The sequence below is a fragment of the Prinia subflava genome, chromosome Z (assembly GCF_021018805.1).
Source record: "Prinia subflava isolate CZ2003 ecotype Zambia chromosome Z, Cam_Psub_1.2, whole genome shotgun sequence".
Classification (NCBI taxonomy): domain Eukaryota; kingdom Metazoa; phylum Chordata; class Aves; order Passeriformes; family Cisticolidae; genus Prinia; species Prinia subflava.
Genome location: NC_086283.1, coordinates 53,906,613 through 53,933,899, shown reverse-complemented (window position 1 = coordinate 53,933,899; position 27,287 = coordinate 53,906,613). Strand labels below are relative to the sequence as shown.

The window sequence follows — 27,287 nt, the reverse complement described above, 5'->3', positions numbered from 1 at the left end:
GCACATTTGCTGTCCTGCAATATCCTCTAACTTCAAAGCAGGATGTATGATAAACTACTCCCAGTAGCAACAGAAACATCAAATTTATAAAAAGTCTAAACAGAGCACATTCACTTCAGGAATTTCAGACCCCAGTAGTCTGTGCTATCTCCTTCACACCTGATGTATGATCTCCAAAGAACAGTACAGAAGAGCTAACTAGGAACTTTGTCATCATGGCCTTCCTTAATTAGTTTAAATCAAGCTACCTGCCCCCCAAAGTAATTTGTTGCTGACTAGAATAAAGTGACATTGATAGCATTATTTAGAAGAAAAACTAAGAACAAACCCACAATCAAACAACAGATGAGGGTTTTTATACAGGAGCTAAAAATTAAGGGCAACTCTCCTTTAGCCCCTTGTGGCTCAAGGAATCTCTTCTGAAGAAAATTGTTTTTCTATCACATTCTTTTGGTATATTCTACCCCAAGAAATCAATGCTAGTCCATAAAATACTAAAGTATGCCAAGCCAGCTCAAGTGGTTTGGGGCTACAACAGTTTGGTGTTGTCATCTGCTATAATAATTACAGAAACATATAGAACATAAGAACATTAACCACTGCCTCGTGCTCCAATGAAGGGATTCAGAACAATTTGCTTAGCTAACTTCAGGTATTTCTTTAGATTATGTTATTTTGCTACCTTCTTCCTAGGGATCTAACAGGAAAAAATGTAAAAGCCCAATAGAGCTGGATCTGGATTTACTGATGGTCTTCCAAATTTAGTATCGCCGTGTCAGCAGTTGCACTCTTTTCCAAATCCAGAGCATATGGGTTATATTCTTCTTCAAGTTTTCTCTTCCAGACTTTAACTAGGGAATATTGGAAAAACAAGAATAAGCAAGAAAGAAAAAAACAACCCATGTTACCATGTAATACTTGAGGAAAAACTCAAAAGGAAAGGCAACCCTGATTCTTTACTTCCCCTTCAAAATAAGTGCTGAGATAAACTGACACACAGGACTGCTGGCATTTACATCATGCAACATCATATGACGTGCAAAAGAATAACCTACAAGTGATGGGGCCCACTGAGCTACCTGTGTCCAACAACCTGCTCAAGAAAGGCTAACTCTGAAGGTGGTTCCAACTTTAAAAAAAACTCTTCAAGTTTTCAAAACTTTCTATCTGCAATGCATTTTCCGCTGACTTAAGAACAGAGCTGGAGGAAAATGTTTCTAGGAACAAGTGCTTATAGACAGGAAGATGCATCTCAAATAGGCTTCAATACAGAAGTTAAGTCTACCGTAGTCATAGACTATGGACATCTACAATTAATCTTAAAAGGATTTTTGAAACAAATAGAAATATAATTAGGAGCTCTGCTAAACCTCCTTGAGCAAAGCAATGAGTACTGTCTGCCATTCGTGGATTTCAGAGAGAAACTTTATTTAATACCTTCTCAGAAAAAACTGACTTCAGATTTATGAAAAACCCAAGAATTTTCCCCCTCCTTACTAATGACTAGAGCAGATGTCATTTGTTTCAGTGAAAATCACAGAACTGATGAGCACTATGTAAGAAAATGGAACAAAAACCAAGTCAGTAAATACTTACTGTAATTTGGTACATCCTCATCTGAGTCTTTGGAAGATGTTATACAGGTTTCTAACAAGCCATTTTTTTCAGATTCAGGAGTTAAGATGCTGGGTTGGGTTTCTCTTAGTCCTGCTTTAGCTTCTTCTTCTAAAGCTGCTATCATATCTTTGTAGGCCTTCCTGGCCTCTGTTGTCAGCTGTACCATTCTATGAAAATGGTCCTATGGCAATATAAAATACTAGAGTTTAGATCATACATTTTAACATCTCCTCGAAAATCTAATGAATATTCCTTATTCAGAATGGCTAGGTTCATATATAAAAGTTGAGCAGCTTAGTATGTATGAAGACATGAAAAACACAGCATTTATCAAAACAGCAGTTCTCTGAAAAATCGAGGGAGATAAAGATGATGTCAGGAATAGACAACACGAGTAATTTTTTTAAACAGCGCTGATTGCCTGTACTTCTAAAATCAGTTTTTCATTTAAGCTATGTATATGATGTGTGATGAAGAGTGTAAGTCTGCAAAAGCGAAACAAACAAAAAACTCCTTAAAATCACGGTATATTCATCTCCTCTTCCAAGTAAAAAGTGAAGCTGAACAAAGACAGGAAGTGACTTATTTCAGCTTACCTGAGCCCCATCATAACTGAAAATTCCCACCACACTCACAGGCACTGCCTTGTTCACACAGCGGCCCAGGGCCTTGCGATTCAGGGCAAAAACAAACGGGATATTCTGCTCACAGGCACAGTCAATAATGTTGTGTAGAGTCTCGTCCAGCCCACCTGCAGCAGACAGTACAATCCGGCTGACTGGAGCTAAAGAGCCATACTGTTAACACTTGGCAAAAAAATATCCCAACATGGTGGGTGCATTCTGAAACTACATCTTACAGAAAAAAACCCAGAGGTCAGAACCATAGTGTTGAGTATCATTTTTAAAGGACAGCTTGATAGTTTTTCTTAATTCTTAGTTAGCATTAATTTTAGACTGCTACTATTCCATATTTTACTATGTGTGTAGTACAGTCTAAACTAATATCAAAAAAGACCCAGCTGCTAAGGAATTATTTAAACTACAATAACTACATCAATTACAATAAATTATTGCTAATAACGGCAACTTTTAGGAAACTATCACTAGTGATTTATTGTCACTCTGTGTCCTAAAAGAGATTGATACAGTGGCACTCCTTGTGTTGGCAGAGCTGGTATCAGAAGCCTTTGGATTGTCTCAGCTGTGCAGTGCAATTTTTTGTGCTGCTACAGTGAATCAGTAAATAAAGAGAACCTAGTCTCAGGTAACTTCTCCCATCCCAGATAGTCTTGACTCAGCTCACAGTTCAGTTGCACAGCAGTAAACAACCTAAGCAAGAAAGGCACCTTTATATGGCTGATTTCAAAGGATACTCAAATAAATTCCTCCAATAATAATACTGCTGTCAATATACTGAACCTTCTCTTTTGCATTTCTTTTATTAAACAGACTTTTTTTTAAAGAACTTACTTACCCTTTGACTGAATCTTTTCACAGTTAGGAGAGATGATGACACACTTGAGTTTTTTCAGCTTCAGATGTTTCAGAACTTCCCTAAGACCCATAACAAGCCTGCGTTTTATCTTGGCCTTTACTGGGTCTTTTTGATACAAGCGATCTTGGAAACGAACCAGTTCTTTCAAGAGATCTGTCACACAACTGTCAACTTCTTTACTAAGTACCTGGCTGCAGTAACTGGAAGAAAGGGGAAATCAAATAGTTAGATTCACTAAAATTACATATATGTAGCATTTAAATATGTAATACATTAAATATGTATTTTAAATTCTATTCTATGTCTTTGTATTTTTTTCTATTTCCACTCCAAACACACTTGTTATATACACACAAAAAAAATTACTTAGGATTTCTTTTCAGTGTCTGAGAAATTTACAGGAAGAAGTTTTGTTCCTTTTGTTACCTGGCTTCCTAATCTAACTATATGAAAAATACATATATATGTATACAATAAACCTATATATCTATAGATATAGATACTTTACCCCAGGAAATAGGTAGGTATATCATATCTTTTTCTACTGAAGAATTTTTCTGAGGACATTTATTTTGACGTATATAAATCAAAGTACAGCAACCAGAGTACAAAATTCTAACTTATTTCTGTAAGGTCAAGGCTATGCATAACAAACATGGAAAACTGGATCACATCCCATTCCTCCTCCCTACATTCATGTCTGTCATCCTTTTCCACTTATCCAACTACGGCTTTGTGTTGTTTGTAAGGAAAGGATACAAACCAATGTAATTCACCCTACTAGTACACTCTGGGGAAGATCAGAGTTAAAAATTATTTCACCTCACCCCACTTTTACACAAAGGAGTTCCCAGTGACGAAAGGTATCAAAGAGAAGAACTAAAAGTATATCATTAGTTGTCATTCTGCATTGTCAACAGAAAGATTTGCAAATTCACATAAGATAAGGAGATCACAACATCTATGCTGAATTGTAGAGATAAAATTATTTCTAAATTTTATTTAGGTTACAAGAATTTTTACTTATTATTTCCTATTGGTTTCACAAAGTCTTGAAGACAGATCTACTGGAACACTAAAAACTAATCTAAAGAAAATAATCTAAGCTTTGCTGAATGCTCTACATTCTGTAAACAGAGTTGTCCTTCACATATTCAACCCAAACTGTGCTCTCAGGAAAACACTGTTGCATAGACACAAATTAAGCCATTTTTATTGCAATTACAAGTTAAATTAAGAGTTAACACAGCAGGAATTGTTGTATCACTATTAACCATTACTATGACACGAACTGCAAAAAAACCAGCAGTGGTGGATTTGCTTTATGGGAGGAGAACTCCAAGTTAAAACACTGCTTTCCTGAAGAAACTGTTTTAAGCTCTCATGACTGGATCTCTGACCTCTTCACTTATGGTAATGACTTTTTCTTTTTTATAAAGAAATGTGTGTACACATCATCTTAAACATTTAGCTGAAACTGTTTCCACACAATAACTCGTATTATCTTCATTTCTTTGCCCAACTACAACAAGAAAATGTCATCTGGTTTCTTTACATTTTTGCCATTTGGTCTAGCAGCAGAAAACCAAACTACAACTAAAAATACTATTTAAGAAATAAAGTAGCATACCTTATTTAAGCTGTTACCCCATTATTTAAAATAAAGTACTTATACTTTAACAGCAGCTTCTTTTCTTCTCTTAGCCTCTAGCGAATTTGGTTTTTTTTTCCTTCACAGAACATGCATTTTCAAGTGAGAATTAAAAAACACACTAAGTTTGTAACTTCTTTGTGTGTCAGCTTACAGAAAGACTGAAATAAAAAATTTAGAGCCTTCAGTCTAAACTCCAGTTACCTTGAATTACCTTGTTTGAAAAATGCCATATTGGTGGTACTGTGCAAAATGAGCCATCAATAGAACCCATACTTACTCTCTGAAATTCCTGCTATGGATTTTTGGAAGAGTGGCAGTTAGCTGCTTTGAAGTCACAGAACCTTCTTTAGATTCCTGGATCCCCTTGTGCTCAGCAAACTCTTCAGCAACTTCTGTTACTGGAGCAGCTATCATGTCAATCAAGATATTTCAATGAAAAGACCGCCCAAAAGCATTGTGAAGAGATTAATCTGCTAAGTATGTATGGAAGAGTCACTACTTTAGCATTAGAACAGTCTGTGGTAGTAGGGAAATAGGTTGTTTTTTATTTTTTTTAAATCTCGTAAGGTTTTTTTCTCATATCAAACCTCATTGCTAGAGGTAGGTGGGAACTGTCCTTACAGCATATCATGAAACCAACAGGCATGGAAGTGTGGAACAGTAATCAGAATCCCTATTACTGAATTGGAGCTTTGGCCCGCTTTACAGTCAAGATAAGCCTGAGGTGAATCGCAGAAAACTCTTGAGGCTGCAGCCTTCATTTGGCAGTATTTAGTACTTATTTTCCAAAGTACTAAATGTGCTCAAATTTCCAGCTACATACTGTATTACAGGTGGTCTCAAAAGATACCTGCTTGACTATCCTGTAGAAGTGTTGCGTTTTCCGTAATATTTCCTTCTGTCTGACAAATGTTATCTTCATCTTTTGTTGCTGCTTTCTGTTCTAACAGGTGCTGCTGTTTTCTTTGTTCTCTTTCTTTCAGAATAATCTAAAAATATATATCAAAACCAAACCAATTTGATGTCAAACAGATAACAAAGCATTACCCTTACCACATATTTACACAAAAACCATTTATAAAGAGGTTCAGCATTAGCATCTGAAGTTTACAACCTTTTCTTTCTATTTGCACATAAAAAGAAGGAAAGATTATTCCTAAATTTATATAGAAAAGGACTTTTACCTTGATTACTGGTGTATGGGTGGAGAAAATATTTATTAGGGATAAACTACAAGGACGGAACTAAAGTTAAAAAAATCCTTTGTATACAAGACGTGACAGGAAGCAATGTGAATGGGCAGAGAGGGAAGATACAACAGGAATCACTAGTTGGACCTATCACCTGTTGCTGCAAAATCAGCTGGAATTCTGGTTTGGAATAGCACAGAAACATTAAATATGAACTCTGATCCATTCTCCACAGTCCTGCAAATAAGCTCATCTTTGCCAAACCAAGTAATATTTCTTTGCATGTCCCCCGTACCAATGATCTGTGGACACTTTTGTAGTGGCACTTCATTAGCTATCAATTGATTCAAGGGAGAAAGTGTATTTTTTGGGAATGTGTATATGCCATTTAGCAGACTACCCTCTTCTACCCCTCCCCTCTTTGAAACCAAGCAAAGCTAAAAGTGAATTCAGACAAGTGATCTGAGATGCAGATCTCCATATGAGAGGGCTTAACAGACTCCCAAAGTAATATATTACCCTGCAGTTTTACTATTTAAGGTAAAAAAGAACAACCTTTTTAAGAGGTGTTGGTCTCTTTGCTTTAGGTACTTCTCTCTGTTTCCCCTTCTTCACCAAAGGAGCACTGGAATCCAAGGGATTGTGAGGCATCTTTCCTTGGTTTAAACGATGACTTCTCGTGGCTGTAGCAGGGTCTTTAGACAGCAATGGTATGGCACCACCAACTGAGATTTAAGAAGAAATCTGAATCAGACAACTAAAATGAATACCTGAACTAGAATCCAATTTCAAGTTTAAGACTGGTATACACATATTAAAATTGAGTTGTGTTGTTATTAAGAATATTTACAGGCAATCCAGTATTTTTGAACAATGTTATTTTTAAAAGACACTCTTCAGAAAAGACTGCTGTGTCCTCTGCTTCTGTTATATCCCTGGAATCACAATCTCTGTCCCAAAAGCAGAATTTGTCCAAACACTGCAGTCCAAGCTACCTTCAACACCATGGCATGTCGCCTTGGTAAACCTTCAGGAATTTCTGTTTCATGGTGGTGGCATTTCCTCCTTCACAGTTTCTGTATTGGATTAAGATAAATGCTGAGTAGCAGTATTACTGATTTTAGATTTACTTGCTGTAAATAAACTTAAGCACTTATGCCTACCTTTTGTTACACCTTAATGAAGCTAGATAAAATTCACTTGCAAATGAGTCAGAGTAATTCAAAGCTACGGCTAAGTCTCTTTGCTTTTTAGCAAAACTCCCTGAAGATGTCATTGAAGATTGCATTTTTTTCAGAGGGTTTAGAGCACATAAGCTTTTAATGACTGGACACATGACTAAACCTGGATCTTCCACAACATGATCTCGTATCAAACTACTCTCCCTCACTATCAGTAGGAACTGCTATATTCTGTAGAACACTTTGTCAAACTTTAGTTACCTGCAATATAAAGCAGTTACATTAGCAAGTCAGTGGAGAGGATGACTAAGTATCACTGGAACCAGCTTGACATCTCCCTCTGTGACTCAGGCAACCTCTCTCCACTAAATATATGCAAATATTCTGGCAGCTTGTCTTAAGCCATCTTCATTTACTGCTTCCACAGAATTTATATGCAGGTCCTCCCACAACACATGCAGTACTCTTACCGTAAACAGTTTACATCATAAAACTGCTACACTCCAGGGTTTTTTTGGCTCTGTGTATCAAAGTCAAACTGAGAACACTGCCAAGAATGTGCAGCATAGGTGGCTACACAAATTGAAGTTGGATTTGCACCAATAAATGAGCATGCACCCTGCAGATACATATCTCCTTCATGTGTACATCACCATTTCAAGTTCACAGTTTTCATATTCCTAAACTTGATGACTTTACCAGTATTATTTATCGTGTGAAGTAGTAAGTGGAATAAAAACAGTTGTCTGTGGTCACACTCCTCTCCGATGTTGTTCACTGTCCTTTTTTTTGGTAACAGGGGTCAGCACGATGCCACTTTGCAAACTGAAGTTGTCCTTTGGTACACACCAAAGCAATGGTGTACTGAACATCAAAAGTGTATAAAGCTAAGGTAACATCTGCCTTATGCTTCCAGGATACATATATGACACATCAATTTCTCTTCTGCAGCAGATTCAGGCACAGGAAACTTAGTATTCCTAAGAATAGGAATACCTTAGAAAACAGGTATTTTGACCCATACCTTTGTGGCCCACCATCTACTAATCAATCCATGCACTGTATAATTTTATAGAAACAAAACTGGTTATTTGCACCTCTGCAGCATTAAGTCTGATTGACCCAAATAAAAATAAAAGGAGATCAACTGGAAAAAAGAAAAAGAAGTATTTTAAAAAAGCACCTTACAAGTTCTCTCAGCTTAGTGAAGGAAAATCTCATCGATGCTTAGCATCTTGGGCTTTGTATTTAAAATCTCAGCTATCACATTAAGTATTGTGAGACGAGATCTCTTGTGATTAGATCTCCTTCTGAAATAACTTCTAAAAAAATCTTTGCTGAATTAAGAGAAATTTTATTGTCATTGAATGCTAGCAAATATCGTGGTTTCTTTTGCAAAACATACTACACCAGCATAATCAAGATTAAATTTTGACCTATAATGAGAAAGGCAGTGAGCTATTTTTTCTGCTTCCTGTTTATACCAAAAAGAACTGAAAGATCCTCTCCATTAACAAAACCTAGCATTTTGTTAACATCAATTATTTCACAATTAAGAGGTATGTCAGAACTCCTCCTTTGGCTTGGGCTGCCTGAGTCTTGTATAACCTCGGTGCTTGAAAAGGAGCTTTTTCAATCAGCTCCATGATTTCTAGCATCAGAGCAAATTAAAAAGCCTTTGTTACTCTGTAGCCCCTTCCTGCCACTTCAGATCAGAACAATAACACATATAGTTAAGGAAGAGCAAAAACCTCCACAAACATTGGTACTTCTGTCAAAGCAACATTCAATCATGCCTTGTATTTATACAAGGCACTCTTTCACAAATCAGTGTCCTTAAGATATTTCTTTCCATAAGTCTTCCATCAAACAATTCAGACTGCCATGCTTTTTAAATTTCTTTGAAAAGAAATTTTCCTTTGTATCTGGTGAACTTGCCTGCACAGAGATCATCAGAGGATCTGAAATCAGATCACGTTTTAATGTCTAAATACTTGAAAACAGCTTAAGGTGAAAAAAAGGAATTTCATAGTAACCAATACCTGAAAATACCACAGGTTTAGGAGACTGTTTTGACTTCTCTGTTTGCTGCTTCTGCTCCAAGACTGCAAGCATGCCACCCAAATCCAACTGCACTGGAATTTGACTCTTCTTACCACTGCTCCTGGATGTTTCCTGAACAAGTTCAGCACCAGTTAGTAACACCCTCCACTTCACAATGTAAAGACCATTTTTTTTTAATGCTGTAATACAGTCTTTTAACATCTCTATCCACACTACTTCTCTTCTTTAATGTCACTCAATGATCTTCAAATAAACATCATTTTTGATGTCAAAAAATATTAAAAAAAAATCATAAACAGCTCCTGTGACTTTTAAAAAGCCTACTGCAACAAAGCATAAAAGTATAAAGTCTTCAATAAAGGAAGGCTTTTATGTCACGGTCCCACTTGGGTCAGACTGTCATTTATCCTTGAAAGAGATAAAAGGCTCACCAGAATTTAAAGTTTGCTTAAAAGTATAGAAAAACTACTGTGATTCTCCAGGGTATGTGATTGCAACACAAATAAATCATTATCTCCAATGTTTGACTATAAAGAGAGGTCATCATCTTTGCACCACCTCTGCATAAGCCCTCATCTTTCTTTCTGCTTTGAAGAGAAGACAAAAGCCACGATCCATATTTAATGGTGCAGAAAACAAAAAGACTACAAATGAATAGTGTGGAAAAGACTATGAACAAACAAACTACCAGAGCAAAACATGCGAAGGGAATGACTGCCAGATTTGGCATTTCTGCAAGTCTTATCTGGGAGAATCAATTCTTTGTAGTTTTTGTTACAACAGGGTTACAGAACATGACCTCCTCAGTCTTCAGCTGGGATCTCACTTTGCATCAAAGCTGAGCTACAACCTACTGAGCAACACAAAACTACTTTCTGACCCCATCTGTTGTTCCGTATTCCTCCTCCTTGCCCCAAGATAAAGGGATCACTTTGCCTCCAGTTCCATCAGAACTACCTTTAGTAGTTCCTTATGACAATCAGTTTGGACTGGATTTATGCCATGATAAAGTAAAACAGGTGAAAGAAAAATTTCTGACATCTGAAACCCACAGATGGTAGTAAAAGTTTGTATTTTTCCCTAAACACTGTATCAAACCCTGGAGGCTGGCAATTACTCCTGCTGATTGCTTCAAATCAAGAGGACCACGTCACTTTTCTCAAAGTATGAATGCAGAATTCCAGATGAGCATGGACTTAGTCTTATATTTAAATAGGCTCATTTTCTTTGTCTGTTTTGTGTTGTGAACTTCTCTTCAAACATGAATTCACTTACCTGAGTTTTCTTTCTTTCTAATACAGAAGATGAAGCTTGTTTCCCTGACAGTCCATCCACCTTGGGAGTTTCATCCAGAGAGGGAGACAGGCTATCACAAGGCTCTTCGGAGACATGGATCTTAAAAATTTAAAGGCAAAAAGTGGCAGAGATGAAGAAAAAATGTTTAAAAACCAGACACACAGAAAAGGGTGAAGATGATACTAAATCCAAACCAAGTGCACCTTCAGCACCTCTGTGAATGACATCAAGCTGAATAGTACTATTCAGGGAAGGGATGCCATCCAGAATGAAGGATAGCATTCTTGACAGGCTTGAGGGGTGTGCCTGTGTGAAACTCAGGAAGTTCAGCAAGGCCAAGTGCAAGTTGCTGCACCTGCATTGAGGCAGGCCCCAGAATTAACACAGGCTAGGGATGAACAGAGGGAGAGCAGCCCTGTGAGAAGGGCTTGGGGGCACTGCTGGGTGAGAGTCTGGACATGACCCAGCTATGGGCACTCCCAGCCCAGAAAGCCAAACGTGTCCTGGGCTGTGTATAAAGAAGCATGGTCCATGAATTGAGAGGAGTAATCCTCTCCCTCTACTCTGCTCTTGTGTGCCCCTACCTGGAGTACTGTGTCCAGATTTGGGATCCCCAGCACAAAAAAGACATGGACATGCCACAGCAGGTCCAGTGGAGGGCCACAGAAATGGTCAGAGGGCTGGAACACCTCTCTTATGAGAAAAGGTGGAGAGAGTTGAGGTTGTTCAGCCTGGAGAAAAGAAGGCTCTGGGAAGACCTTATGTGGCCTACTAGAGGGGTGACCATTTATTGGCTGCCATACTACCTAATCACATTCATGGGGATTTTTTTCAGATTTGGAAGAAAAAACTAGCAAGGCAGCTTCATTTTCAAATATTTGTTATAGCCATATGAATGGCCTAATGATCATGTCTCTACAGTGTATGTAAGCTTTGAGGGGTTATATTCTACTTCCATCTACAAAGCTAAGGGGTTGCTTTCATCTGAGCTGCATGTGTGTACCTTATTTTGTAATAAATCTTTTTTAAGCAATTGCTGTCTTTTGCTACTCACTCCTCCTTGTCAAAGCTATTTACTGCCTCAAACAAACAACGGTTTTGTTTTCTTGTGTTTTGGGGTCTTTTTAAACTACTAAATTTCATTGGGAAATAAAGCCAAGGACTATAATTTTTAGTAGCAAAACTAACTCCAAAGCAACTGAAACCTGGAATTTTACCTTCATTATTTACATTACTTGCTTTGACAGACCAATCATATTTTCAATCCTTGTGATTTATGCTTAGGATTCGTTTGCATATTGAATGCATTTCCAAATTAGTTCTTGAGATTTATTTCATTCATGTAAAAAAAACCCCAAAACCCCGAACAACTTGGACTCATAACTGACATTGGACTCACACAGTGTCGCAAGATTACTTACTTCAGGCTGCTTTCTGACTGCAGAAGTGTAAGATGGTTTCTGAGGTCCGACCCTGTTTCTCCTGTCAGAAGCAGCTGCCAGATGAGGAAACTCCTCAACATCCTAAATAAATAAACCAGATAATGCTCATATAAGAACAATCACATCTGTGTTTCCAAAACTTTTTCCTACACTCCAACAATTTTCTCCCTGCTTATCAAACATTCATATTTTGTTTCACTGTACAAAAATTCATTAGCCAAGGGTAGTGCCACCAGCTATGACAAATATAACAACAGTTAAATCTTCTGTGTGCAGCTAATTCAGGGTTGAAACAGCTTGTAACAGAAAGGCTTCCAAAAGCAGCTTGCTATGGTTGTCAGTTGACAGAAATCATTAGTGGTAGACAGCTCCTAAAGGAGTGTTTTTCAAATCACTTAAAAGCCTTGCAAACAACTTCCCTCTTCTTCAGGTACAGCCTCCAGATGTGCAATTCTGCCTTAAACATGTGAGTGGTGAAGAACAAAACAGACAGTATGTACGAGTACAGAAATAAACACAGAAATTACTCAAATGATTATGGCTTACACACAAGAATATGTTTTATTAGCAGAGGATCCACTGTGCAGAATCCAGATTAATCAAGTGCAGACAGGCTGAAGATTGCCCTATACTCATCACCCTATACCCACTGTTTCCATCATAATGATCCCAATCCACCAGCTAGGTTTTTGCTTCTCCTCTCACTTTCTGAGAGGCCTTTTTAGCTGTGATACAGTACCACTGAACATACCAAGATGTTTTCCAGCCTGAAAGGCTTCATTTAAACACCCAAAGCTGGGAAACTCTAGCACAAGGACTGACACTCTTCCATCAATGAAATAATTTTAAAGAACCTTGCAAGTAAGCCAAAAAGCAACTGCAAGGAAGTGAAAAAATATTTCACAAATGCATTCTTTTCAGCTTAGAAGATTTAAATAAATCTTTCCAATTGCTCCTGAAATGCAAATAGATTTCTGATATTTGCAACATACTGCAGCAAACTGAATAATTATAATGTAGCACTCTGTGAGGTTACACCTCCCTGTATTTGTTCTTATCATCTGTAAGAACATCAAACCTTAAGATAAAGGTCAAGTAATTTCCTTTTTTATTTTCTTGCCACTGCTATATTCCCATTTAACCATCTCTTTCACATACTGAGAAGTCCTAATTTTGTTCAGTCTTGCTTCCCACAGAAATTGCTTCATACCTTTGATTATTTTGGAGCCTTTTGTGTATCATTTTAAGTTCAAATATGTGTATTTTTTTAAGGAACGGGAGGAATGTAAGAAAACAAAATCCACACTATATTTAGATCAGATGTGCCCTGAAATTCTGTACTGTCAAAATCCATTTTCCTTTTTATTTTCCTATCAGTGATTCCCAGCACCATTTACATGTCTGACCAGGACTACTAGCAGTGACCGAATTATCAACAGCAGCTTCAATACTTAACTCAAGGAAGATAGCGAGGTCAGGACACACCAATGTGTATGAAAAAACAGGACTGGTTTTCTCCAGATGTATCCATTTACGCTTATTAGCAGTGTCTATAAATGACTGACCTTTAGAAAACTAGAGAGCAATCCAATACATTGCCCTGTTGAGCTGCTGCACATAAACAGAACCTTCTTAAACCCCCTGGGTGCCCAGAAGCTCCATGTGTGTCATCTCTTCACTGTTTATTATTTCAAGAGCATCATACAAGCCATTTTTCAAACTGATGAGGACATCAGTTCCCATCAATCCCAAGCATTCCCAGCAAACCAGGAGGGTCAGAAAGCTTTCCCCCACTGCCACAATGGATGCTGCATCCACATCACAGATTTCACTGCAACGTGTATGTCTTGTTCCATGGTTCTATGCAAATTTTTTCTAATTTAGACTTCAATAGTCCCATTACCATTCTGCTACTTTCCATGACTTCTGCCGCTCTCTTTCAGTTTAGACAATGTCCATTCATAGCATATAGTGTTCACGGTAGTATATAGCAAAAATGGGGATACTCTCCTGAAGAAAAGAACTAGCAGATCTTTGATTTTATACATCATTCTCTAACAACGAGTCTGTCAATACTCATTTCTTGTGCCGCGTAGCAATGGGGAACAAAGTGACATGGACCCCCTTACGCATCCAAAGGAGATCCGTTTACTGTAGAAATCACACCCTTTATATACCTTTCATCTCTACCTGACAAAACGGAAACCAAACCGAGCCATAACAGAACTCAACAGAAAGAAGACAGCCATTGGCTGGCCCAGCTGCAGTGCTGCTGTCCATATGACCCTCCACCCAATCACCTTTCTGCTCACATGCTGCCCGTGCACCCCTCCATCCAATCACCTTTCTGCTCACATGCTGCCCACGCATCCCTCCATCCAATCACCTTTCTGCTCACATGCTGCCCGTGCGCCCCTCCATCCAATCACCTTTCTGCTCACATGCTGCCCACGCATCCCTCCATCCAATCACCTTTCTGCTCACATGCTGCCCGTGCGCCCCTCCATCCAATCACCTTTCTGCTCACATGCTGCCCGTGCGCCCCTCCATCCAATCACCTTTCTGCTCACATGCTGCCCGTGCGCCCCTCCATCCAATCACCTTTCTGCTCACATGCTGCCCACGCATCCCTCCATCCAATCACCTTTCTGCTCACATGCTGCCCGTGCGCCCCTCCATCCAATCACCTTTCTGCTCACATGCTGCCCGTGCGCCCCTCCATCCAATCACCTTTCTGCTCACATGCTGCCCGTGCGCCCCTCCATCCAATCACCTTTCTGCTCACATGCTGCCCGTGCGCCCCTCCATCCAATCACCTTTCTGCTCACATGCTGCCCGTGCGCCCCTCCATCCAATCACCTTTCTGCTCACATGCTGCCCACGCATCCCTCCATCCAATCACCTTTCTGCTCACATGCTGCCCACGCATCCCTCCATCCAATCACCTTTCTGCTCACATGCTGCCCGTGCGCCCCTCCAGCCTCTCTCCTCACCCCCAGCCCCCTCCCACCCGCCCAGCCTGCAGCCGTGCCTTTCCCACGGGGCCTTCTGGTGAGAACAAACCTTACACACTTCTACAGTGCCATTCCTGGACAAGGAACCTCACAGTGGAACCACACAGACACAGTTCTGCTTCACGTTCCACATTAAAATGCACAGAACAGAGGCCAGGTGGGCTTCTTTATGCGCATTTCAGAGACTGGGTATTATGTAACTGGATCAAACAGGAAAATTAACACATGCACATGCTGTACAATATTAGGCCTTCAATGAAACACTGTTCAACTGCACTCCAGATAACACTCCTCTAACATGGGAGAGCCTCATGCCTTTGCAATACTGATATACAGAAGTATCAAAGTACTAATATGCCTGTTACAGTTACATGAATTTGGAGGGAAACTGAAATTAAAAATTAGAAGTGTAACCACTGTCAACTGTGTTACACAGAAATTGCTCCCAGCTGTGAGACAAGCAGAATTGTAATACTGTACCACAATCTTTAAAACCGTGGCACACTGCAGCACCCAGAATATCCCCCATACCTCATGCAACAGCTGCCAGAGAAGATTTCTAATTTAGGAAATTTGGCTTACCAAACACGTGGTAATTTAATAACAACAGCAGTTTCCTACTAGTAATCTCTGACAAACACCTCAATTGAAAAAAACCCAAAAAACTGTATCAACATCCTCTACAAACAGGGTTTGAACTTAAATTTGCACAAAGCTGTGTTAAGTCATTTAGTCTTCTAGTACACTCATAACACTTAGAAGAACAGCAACAAAAACTTCAGTTTACCTCAATCTTCGGGGGTTCCTGTATTATGTTAGTTTCACTTTGAGGTCTTTCTACATCAGTGGGTGGCTTTAGTTTTTTCTTCTTTTTCTTCTTTTTCTTCTTCTTTTCTGGCCCTTCTTCAGGTTCAGTTTCACTTGCAACATCTTTTGTTCCTGACTGGTACAAAAGACCATGAGGCATGACCTTTAAAAATGAATCTTTTTCAGTATCACCTACCAAAATATATGCAAGCAACTAGCCTTACACTACTACAGGATATCTTAATCAATCCAGGTTGGGCCATTAAGCAGACAAGGAAAATTCAGTATCTCTTAGAAATTCATAGCTACAGCAAGAATTCTTCAGTTGCATCATGCTGCATTATTATCAGAACGTATTTGGACTACTAGGATTTAATTAGGCATAATTAAAATAATAAATAAGGCAAGAATTCCATGTTTCATGTCTCATTCTGAGGGTCAGGAATTTGAAAAAAATACAGCCTCTAAGTTGAAAGTTCTTATTCCTGGACTAGCACTGTCTTTTTGATATCCTGTGACTCTTTTCTGTGACAAGAAAAATTCTAGTACGAACAAGCTGACTTTTTATCATCTCTTAAAAGAAGTGGATACTGTACAGAGCTCAGGAAAAAAATGGCAATAAAGAGACACAAACATAGTGACAGGTAGTAGTTGAGAGCAGAAAATTTTTAAGTACCTTTGGTTCACTCTCCTGCTTCCCTTTTCCTCCGGAAAGACCTTCAGATCCTGGTGATGAAATAATTTTCTTTGGGGGCTGTGAAAGTACCCCAGCCCAAGACACCTGTGGCTGAGCAGAGCCATCTGCAGCTGCTTCAGGAAATGATATTGGGAAAAAAGTAAACACAAAGATGTCTCAAAAATAGTCCTCAAATACTTAAAAGAAAAACGATTGGTAATTAATTAGTCAAGGCCTAACAAATAAAGCATGTTCTTTCTGAGGAAGGACTGGAACAAAACCGACATTTTATTTCTCCAGCAAGCTTTGCTGAATTTTAACTACTCCATACTGCCCAACACTATATACATAAACACAATTAACTGATATTTGGAAATCTGTACTGTATCATATTAACTCCATAATCCCACACTCATCTTCAAAATACGGAAAATTCTGCTTTGTTTATATACAAAATTCCTTTAATATTTCTCCTAACAGCCATGCAGTTTTCATGCACAAGGCCACATCGGTACTTTTTAATTTTCTGAAAAATTCCTCGTGTTACAGGCATATGTAGCAGCTGAAATACTTCCCAGTGTGTCTCAGCGTACAAGAATGTCACTTACTACCACTGAGGTGTATCAGTATTATGAAAGACATAATTTTGTAACTATTCCTAACACGAAGCAAATATACAACCGAATCTAGAATTTCTTGAGAATGAGAAAAACTTCCCTTGAACAATAAAATAGCATTATGGGTTTAGATGGCTAATTTTGGCAGCAGGGTGATTTCGCAGCAGCTGCTGTGAAGAGATGGACATGGTCAGCCCCAGACAGCTCCAACACAGACCCATCGCCAGCCTCAGGCATGCTGATGGTGCCCGTGGTAAGGAAGAGTGAAAAACACATGCAGGAGTTGGAAGGCGGAACGGTAAGAAAAACCGTGAATGCAGCAGCCCAGCAGACACCAAGGTCAGTGCAGAAGGAGGGGGAAGAGGTGCTCAGGCACTGGAACAGAGGTTCCCCTACGGCCCCTGGTGCAGACCATGGTGAGGCAGCTGTGCCCCTGCAACCCTGCAGAGGAAGAAGTGGCAGAGTGGCCCCTATTTCTCTGTGTCACTTAGGGCAGGGAGGAGATACTAGGAAGAAGAGAGGGTTGGAGGAAAGTGGCTTTAGTTTTGCTTTTGCTTCTCACCATCTGACCCTGTTATAATTGTCAATCTTCATCAGGTTTAGTCTGTTTTCCTTGCAAGCAAGCACTCTCCTTGTCCTTATTTTGGTTCACAGGCTTTTTATTTTATTTTCTTCTGTCCCACTGTGAAGGGAGAGCCAGGGAATAGCTGTGTGGGAGTCTGCCTGCCACAGTCAACCCACCAGAAACTGCCACTTTTTTCTCAGGGATAGGAACTGACAACAGTATTTAACTAAAACCCCCATTATCAAATGATTTTAAAAGTTCTGGAATAATTTTATCTTTAGAAGGCTCTTCAAGGCATTTCAGCAGATTAACCGGTCTTTTCTGAATTCTTATTGAAGTTACTGGGAAGATAAGGAGCAAACTGTTCAGACTTGGTGCATGTCTACGTGTGCACAGAAATCCAGTGGGAAGCACTCGGAGAGTTTAAACTTTAAGGTATGTGATGCCTCCAAGACAGAGTCCTGATGAACAGAACTCTTTTCACATGAAACTAGCCATGTGAAAGCTTGTGGCAATTAAAAAAAAACCTCTTCATCCCCACAGCCAGACCACAGGTAAACAAAAAAAAACCCCACCACCCAAAGATGCTCTTCTCCATGTGAATTCCTAAATAAAATGAATTAACATAAAAAAGGGAGGCGTTTCGGCATCATGGTTCTCTTAACAGAAATAACATATGACACATTAAAAAATTTAGGTACATACTAAACTCAGGGGTGCCAGCTATTAAAACAAATCTGCATATAAAAACTAATCAAATATCAGTATCTGATTTATTCTTGGAAAAAATCTATGTATGACTCAACAGATTTCCAATAACCATGACACATTACTTTTCTCACCTGAAACAATATGAGAGGCAATTACAGAAATATCTTCCCTTGAGCATCAATGACACAATAAAATGGAACTTAATGTTGGAGCCAGTTTTCTTTCCCCTCTGCTCACTATTGGGGCCAGTCCTGTGTAAGGTATTAATGACCAGAATCAAGTCATCAAGTTCACAGATGACACCAAGCTGGGAGGAGTGTTATCTGTTGGAAGGTAGGAAGGCTCTGCAGAGGGATCTGGACAGGCTGGATTGATGGCCTGAGACCAATTAGATGAGGTTCAGCAAGCTGAAATAATAGGTTCTGTCCTTGAGATTGTCACAACAATCTCATGTGGTGCTACAGAGAAGAGCTATTAGGGAAGAGCAGCAGGAAAGTTGCCCAAAGGAAAAGAACCTGGGGATGCAGCTGAACAGCAGCCAGAGTGCACCCAGCTGCTTGAGAAAGCCACTGGCACCCCGGCCTGGATCAGCAATGGTGTGGCCAGCAGGACCAGGGCAGTGATTGTCCCCTGTACTCAGCACTGGCGAGGTCGTATTTCCATTTTGTCCAATTCTGGCCCTCACTACAAGGGCATTGAGGTGCTGGAGCAAGTCCAGAGAAGGGCAACAAAGCTGGTGAGGGGTCTGGGGCACAAGTCTTGTGAGGAATGGCTGAGGGACCTGGGGCTGTTTAGCCTGGAGAAAAGAAGGATCAGAGGAGACCTTATCACTCCCCACAACCACCTGAAAGGACCGTGTAGCCAGGTCGAGGTCGAGCTCTTTTCTCAGGTTACAAGAGATAGGACAAGGGGAAATGGCCTCAAGTTGTACCAAGGCAGTTTTAGATTGGAATTAGGAAAAAATTCTTCACCAAAACCATTATCAAGCACTGGACAGGTAGTCCAGTGTAGTAGTTGATTGACTGTTCCTAGACATATTTAAAACGTGGAGACTTGGCACTTAAGGACATGGTGGACTTGGCAGTGTTAGGGTTATGATGTTTTCCAAACAAAGTAATTCTTCAATTCTAAAATCCTATCTGAAGAAATATATGAGCAAGAATGAGCAATAAATGCTCATCTCATTTGAAAGAAAGTGATAAAGCATTATTTTTCTTTTTTTTCCTTTCATAATGAGCTTGCTCCTAAAATCTCTTTTTTTACTGTACACATCAACAGCTCCTCAGAACACTTTAGTTTTCCAAACTGCTGAGACACAAGCAGTTAAAAATGTAGGCAAATAATTTTTGTTTGGAGAACTTACCCCTACCATCACGTGAAGAGGGAATTAAATTGTCTCCTGCTTCATCTGAAGCTTTTGGTGAAGATTTGCTTTTTGCAGAAGTATCTTCCTGCAAAATAGACAGTCAGGTATCATAAAATTATTAAAATCACTGACGTAAACACAGCTAAACACAATAAACCACGATAAACTAAAAAATCCTCAACTCATCTACAGATAAGGGCATAGGGACCTTTTCAGCCTTTTTATTGCTTCTCTTAGAGGAATCATCATTTCATTTCATATGGTATAACAAAATTTGAGCAGGTGCTTCTTCACTGGCATACAAGCAAGATTATGCCCTCTTATATTTTACAAAAGCATCAGAACAATGATCTAACAACAAACAAGAAAATATTTTAATGCTTCACGTGTGCTAAAAACAACTTCTATCATCAAACTCAAATAATGAAAAATGGCACCCAAGGGTTAGCAGAAAGGTCTTTTTTCATTAAAGTTTTCCACTGAGAAGCATCAGGAATATTATTCTGTTTGGCTCTTTCAGAATTATTAATCATTAATCACTACTGAAAACTTTGATTCAATAGATGTGATATAATGCTGAATATTTCAATATTTTACTTACTAACAAACAGGGAGCCAAAGAAATGAAGAATAACGTTCAACAATATTTCTTCTCCTTCTGGAAATTCAGTTTGTTATTTACAACCTTTAGCAAAAGCAATTAAGTGCAACAATTTTTTTTTTTTTAATGTGCTGAAACTCTTGGATAAGTGACTGCTTACTTACTACTTCCAGGTGAAAAAGAGTAAGCTGCTAAGTACAGGAACACATGTGGTCCCTTACATATTTACGTTCTGGTGGCACCTGGCTTTCCTCTATCTATAGGCAGCACAGACAAGGAAAGAACAGTGAGGAAGAGTAGGAAATAGCAGGCACTGACAGCACCACCTAGCAGAAGAGCCCTAAAACCTCTAGCTCTGAACCTCCTTACTCACAAGGTACTTAAATAGGTCTTAAACTGCCATACTGAATGCAAAATGCTTGCATTAATAATGCTTGTACTTTTGACAAGTTTTATTTTTACGAGTTCTGCAACATGGGTTGCAGGTAGCACGGACTATCCTCGGTGTTCAGCAGAAGAGACCTGGGGTTGACTAAGGACACAGTGTTACTTTCCACCAAACTTACAAGTGCACTTTTATGGTGTACATTCACTATCTCACTGCTTCCCAAACTTTGCGACTTGTGGAAATCCAGAATTCTAGCTTCAAAGGTGGGTACAGGACGAGACTCTGGTTTTGGAGTTTCAGTTGACTTCTTGTTTGTGGTTTTATTGAACCTGTCTAAATAAAGCATGTAAAGTCTAAATAACTAAACTTGCTTGTGATCATTCCTAGGTACGTTTTACAATACACTAGTTAACATAACTACAGGGACTGTCACAAGGATTGCTGCCATGCACAGCTCATATTAAATAAAAAAACTAGCAATTATAATCAACATGCAAACAAAACATTGACTGAACAAGGACTACAAATTCAGATGCTCATTTTAGAAATTTTTGTATCAGTTTACATGAATGTGTTCAATCAGGAAAATACAGATCACCATTCCTTCTCAAGAATCACACAGAAAAGGTAACCTTTTCCTTAACTATTCTAGATTTAGAAACATAGGCACAAACTGCAGCATATTGCACAGACACCCATTCCACACCTAGTCCATGTACTTATAACCAACAACATGTTTGTACCTGGCTTCACAGAATCTCTGCTGCATGTAGGCAGCTGGAATGAAGTACTGTTCACAATTGTGACAGAAGCTTCACCTCCATCATGCTTCTTCTTGTCCAGCTTTTTCTCATCTTCTTTTGATCTCCTCTGCTGCAAGTAGTTGTGACATATTTAGTAGGTTTTACTGAAACTTTGTAAAGCTAGCAAGTGTACCATTAGTTACAGTTAACCATCTCTGTATCTGGAGTTTGACCATCAAGTTCATACAAAACAAATAGTTTGTATATCATAACCACAAGCAACCAATAAAAATAGGAACAACCATTTAGAGATATGCTATTTGATTTCATCTTCCTTGTTTCCTGTGCCATTTCAGCATATATTATAGCCCAAGTAAGATGAACACATACATATGCTTCTAGACAACTGCATTTTGGAGATCTCATTAATCAGAACATTTCCAATAGTTTTAAATTGTTTGGTATTAAATCATCCTGTCTGATTTTCTAAAACAAAGTTTCTTCTAGTACAGGGCTAAAATTTGAAAAGCATGCCATCTTTTGACTAAATTAAGTACCGTGGGCATATTGTGTAAGCCTGATGTCACCCCAAAAACTTGGAGTAAAGTAGTTAGAGAAGACACATCTACAAGATCCCTGTAAAGGACACACAATCACCCACACTGCACAGTTGTGAAAATCTTATGATTCTTCCATGAAACACATCTTGGCAGAGCTGGACTTAGGAATCAGCAAGCAAGGAACAAGCACCAGGTTTGCATCTATCCAAACTATATTATACCAGCCTAGACAAATGGCTAAACTCTGATTACAGGATGGTGGACTAAATTCAAACTATATTTGGAAGCACAATTGTTTTCTTAGGTGAGAGGGCAAGGCATGTCTTGATCTCCAAAAGCATTATTAAAGCATTAAGAAATCTGACCTAATTAATGCAAAGCTGCAAAAATCAATCATTTCTCTGAAGTTCACAAAAAAAAACATGACAGGGAAAAATGACAAAAAGACTATAGAACAGTACAAGGCTCGTACGAAGATCACAGAACTCCTCCCAGAAGCTTAACTAAGTTTCCTCATACTACATGACTCGTGCTAATGCTGAAGTCATCCTCTCCCCAGACAGCTTCAGCACTTAATCCTCCTCTCAGCAAGAAAACAAATAATTTCAGGTGTCTAGACTGTGTACTTTATGTCTAGTAATGCATGCTTAGGACCTAGTCTTACAACTCCTCCACACAGGCTTGACCACAGTGAAGTTACCAGGTCTCTGCCTAGACAGCAAGGTCCACTAGAAGGATGTGACTGCAGAACAGATCAAATCAAACCGCTGGAAACAAAAGCAGCCATACAAATCTAAGAAACACAAGGTCTAACCACTGAGGAAAATGAGTTTATAATATATTAGAGGTTTTTTTTCCCTTTTATATTTTGAGGGGTTTTCTATATTTTGTTCGAAAATATTTTGCAAGTTTCAGGAAATTTATCCCCAAACAGACACACACAAAAATTACTGAATATGTTTATAGAAAATCAGTTTTACTTCTGACTTAAAACAGTACACTTCTAACATAAGGCTTTCTTCCCTCTCCCTAACAGCACAAGTTCCTCCTTTCTTGTGGATTGTCCTCAACCTGTAGCAAGTCTTGGAAATCCTTCAACAACAGAAGTGATTTTTATCACTTTTCAGTCAACAGACGAAGACAGACACCAGGTCTGTCTTAAGGCAGGTTAATGGAAGCTGCCACTGGGCTTTAAAAAAAAAGCCCTTCTCCCCATCCCCCAAGGGCAAAGAGAAAGCACAGCTCACAAATGAATGGCTTTTCCCCCACCCCCACCACTTCAGATGCTTTTTTCTGGAAAAAAAAAAAAATTCCCCTCATGTTCCAAATATTCTGCTTGAAAAATTGTATTAATCTGAAGTGTAGGATTCCATGAACTTTTTGTTTTTTTGAAGCTGGGCACACTTCACTACTATCCCCTTTAAATGCTATTCATGATCACTACAAGAAGGAAGAGTGATGATTCGCTTTAAAAGTATGAACCAAACATTTATAAAGATTGATTTAAAGTAAGAATATTAATTTTTAAAAAAACACAAAATATGCTCACCTTTGAAAGACTCTTACTCTCTTGTCTGACTGGATATGTTTGCTCAGCAGATTCACTGCCTACTCCTGAACCATTATAGTGTGTTGAGTTGTTACACTGATACTGTGAGCCAGCTACTGGATACACATTTGCAACAACATCAGGTGAGTAAGAGCAGCTGGAGTATTCACGGAAGGCAGGATCTCCCAGAACACTATGTGATGGATATTGAGAAAGAAATGAAAGTCATCCTGGGGCAAGTCTTCAGCACCTACTTGTTGCCTAGACCAACATATTCCTTGTCTAAAGAATTTGTTTAACAAGAAAGTTCTATTTCAGGAAAACAAACTATTCCATGTTATTTCAATTAAGTATTTACTCACTGCTACAGACTTCTTTAAAAACAATTAACTTTGTTTTGGGAAAACATGTAGTTAAGCAAGTATCTCAAAACACACATCATCCACTTCCAAGTTTTAAAGCTAGTCTGCTTTGCAGTTATAGTTCTCATGCCCGTTTAAGATTACTGAGATTCTCCATGCGCATTTTCAGTAAGCTTTTTCTTGTGAAACAAACCAAAAGTACCGTGTAAGGACATGACATGCATAACATACTTGACTGCAAAAAACAAACATTAAAACCAGCCTTGAAATGACAGTAACAAAATGGGAGTATAACATTTTATGGAGTATAAAACACATATGAAATACAATGTAGAATTATAAAATAATAATTAACTGACCTGTATGTAACCATCACAATGAATGAAAACACAGCCTGTCTGGGGTATGCCTCTTTCCTTCAAATGTATGCTCAAAAATTCCCTTTCAATTTCCTTCTACACTTTGTCCAGAAAATATATAAAGTTTAGATTTGATTAGGGAGAATATAAATTTCTCAGCTTCAGAAAGTTGCAGTCAGTTTTTAAAGCTGTTCTGCATGAAGCTGTCAACTTCAGAATTTTGTACAGATAATGACAGAGAAACTTTCCCATCAGTACAAGAGACTCCAGATAACACACTTCATACTTCCTGTTGCAATTCTGACAGAATGTAGCCAAAACACTGCTTGTAATCAGTTTACACACAGAGAAGAAGTATATGAAATGAGACTCAAATACAACTTTGTCTCAGTCTCAACAAGAAAAACACTCATTAGAAAATACTGTTATCTGGGTTGGGGTTTTTTTGATAGTAATTGATTTATTGCTAATGCTGTGGGCTTTCTCTAATGCATAGAACAGGCCATACTCACCTTAATGCAAATAGGTTGAAAATACTAAGATTTCTTGTAGGATAAAATGATGGCCTACAATGATTGTGTTCACGAATGCTCTGAATTTTTAAAGAAACACCAATAACTTTGCAGTAACTGTACAATCAATCCAATGCTTAGGGTTCCGAGAAGCATAAACTATGTAACATCATCAGATTCTTAAAATACTTAATAATTTCCTATCCTACAAGGTAGGTTTTTTTCTAGTTTGCTCTGGTTTAAAAAATACTTTTAGAAGTCTACCACAAATACCATTACTGGGCTCTAATAAAAAACCCCAAAACTTTCAGAAACCTGTAGCATTTTTGGTAAAACTGCCTTTCTGGAGATGCACAGGTTGTGGAGAAGAGATCCAGGAGTGGCCCCATATACTTGATATTTTACAGGATGAGAAACCTTCTTGAAGAATCTTTTTCCTTGTCTACAACTACATCTACCTGAGCCTGGTTGCAACACAACCATTCTTTCACTCAAGGACTGGATTCAGCTCCTTCCAAACACACAAAAAGCAGACCAATCATTACAGACTACCAAATCCTCCTTAATGCTCTGTAACAATACGGGCCCTTGTAAGCAAAAGACATGGTACCTGCTATATGTCCAGAGAATACAAATGTAAAAAACTAAATCACAAAGATAATGCAGAAGCATTTCTACAGTTGGACTAATAATGTATTGGAACCTTGACTTTGTAAGAGTACTCAATGTCCAAAACCAGAAGGTTAAAATCCCCCAAGAAATAAGATTCAGAAAATATACATACTTATCCAAAGATGGTTCCTGAACAAATGGGTAGCATGTAGTTAAGTACCTAGGAAAGACACATGCTGCTGAGGGTTCTGACCATGCCACAGTTACCGCCGCATGCTTTGGAACAAATGGTTTGACCTCTGCTGACAACTTGATGCCCTGAGAAACAAAACGTTTTTTGGCTACATGCATCTGGAGATTAATGTTATTAAGTGAAAAAACACTCAGTCCCGTGAGCTTAACTGTCATTGGCAAGTGTTAGTTTGCTCTCTTCTAACAAGACATGCAAAACAACAAAGCTCACCAAAAGCAAATGGAAAAATAAAGTGAAAACAAAACCAAGGAATTTGAAGAAACATCTGACTGCTCTATAAGGTCACTTAATATCCTCATTTATCATGAGGCACTCACAAAGGTCAGTTACGTAAAGGACAGAAGCCTGCTTAAAACAAGATGCAGTAAATGCTAACATATGAATTCTTACTTTATATTTGAGCAGTACAAACTAAAACTCATAAATATACTAGCACTACTGTTAATCAAACTCTGAAAGTATGTAACAATGACTTTGTGCACATCTGTATTATAAGGCAGTCTGTCTGAAACGAACACTTCATTTTATAGCCTTCTTGTTTCTAGTACAACACAAATTTATTAAGACAAGTTTTCCATTTGTTCTGAATTACCATCGACTTAAACTGGGTATGTATATATGGAAGGACAATGAAATGAGACTCGAAGCATTTACTGCCATGTCATCAAAACATGCAGGAAGTAACGGTGACCGTAGCCTGATCACTAAGACTCTTGAGCAGGTGATAGGTCCATGTGCGTAACACTACTACTATAGGTTGGAATCTGGGCACCTAGCCTTAAAATGTCTGGGATGTCCACCTGTCCTTGCAGCAGACCCTCCACTCTGAATGACAAAAGGCTTCCACACTTGAGCTCACTGGAGTTAATGTCTGGAGTTCCCCATCCGCTGTGCTCGAACCTGAGCGACCCCTCCCCCCGAATTTTGACCTTCCAGAAGGATTCTTCCCTCAGTCCTGAACCACAGGCCGGTCCAAGGCGCGGTGGGAGTCACCCTGCCCAGGGAAGTGTGTGGGCAGCGGCGCCGAGGGGCGGCCCGGGCTGGGGAGGAGCCCCCGGGGTGGGGAGCGGCACCGAGGCGCGGCCCGAGGCGATCCGCCCGACCTCCCGCCCCAGGCGCCTCCTGGAGAGCGACTCCGCGCCGGGAAGAGCCAGGAAGGGGCAGGGGACTGCAGGTGCTGCCGCCGCCCTTACCTCGCCGCCGCGGCCCGAGCGCGGCCGCCTCTCGGCCGACATGGCGCGGGGGCGCGGCCCCGCTCCCCGCCCGGCGCGCCGCGATGACGCCGCGGCCCCGCCCGCGCCGGGGCAGGGTGCGCGCAGGGGCCGCGCCCGGCGGCCCGCTACGAGCGGCGGGGCCCAGCACGCGGGGAGGGGCACCGGCCGCGCCAGGGCTCGGCAGGTGCGGCCGATCCTGTCCCGTAGGAAGGGAGAGAGCAGGGAACAAAGGCCGGCATGCACCGGTGACAACCGCTCAGGATCTCGGAGGTCACGTTCTGGAGAATAGCGTGACTTAACCAGAGCTCAGCAAGACTCTTGGTGAAGGTACTTGCTTCAGTTGGACGGTCCTGCCCTAACCCGGCCTAGTACAGACCAGCACTTGCGTCAGACATCTCTGGCAGCTTTTGGAGGAAAGACTACAAGGGCTCATTTCC

General features: G+C 39.6%; 1 protein-coding gene across 7 annotated transcripts; it reads right to left on the bottom strand.

Moving 5' to 3' along the window:
- Positions 1–66: 66 nt before the first annotated feature.
- SECISBP2 (SECIS binding protein 2) lies at positions 67–27,129 on the bottom strand. 7 transcript variants are annotated; one of them, XM_063423606.1, is made up of 18 exons: positions 26,830–27,129; positions 25,556–25,701; positions 23,539–23,731; positions 21,430–21,559; positions 20,865–21,019; positions 19,695–19,782; positions 16,439–16,572; positions 15,743–15,925; positions 11,921–12,022; positions 10,479–10,598; positions 9,182–9,314; positions 6,514–6,683; positions 5,619–5,757; positions 5,046–5,175; positions 3,094–3,314; positions 2,214–2,368; positions 1,597–1,798; positions 67–851 (listed from the first exon to the last, which is right to left on the bottom strand). In XM_063423606.1, exons 1-18 carry the CDS (start codon positions 26,869–26,871, stop codon positions 742–744), a joined length of 2,553 nt encoding a protein of 850 aa, XP_063279676.1. In that variant the 5' UTR covers positions 26,872–27,129; the 3' UTR covers positions 67–741. The 7 variants fall into 7 exon arrangements, with proteins under 7 accessions (XP_063279676.1, XP_063279671.1, XP_063279674.1 ...); XM_063423601.1 differs by having other exon boundaries at positions 21,430–21,556; positions 26,830–26,985; XM_063423604.1 differs by having other exon boundaries at positions 25,604–25,701; positions 26,830–26,985.
- Between the last annotated feature and the right edge of the window lie 158 nt (positions 27,130–27,287).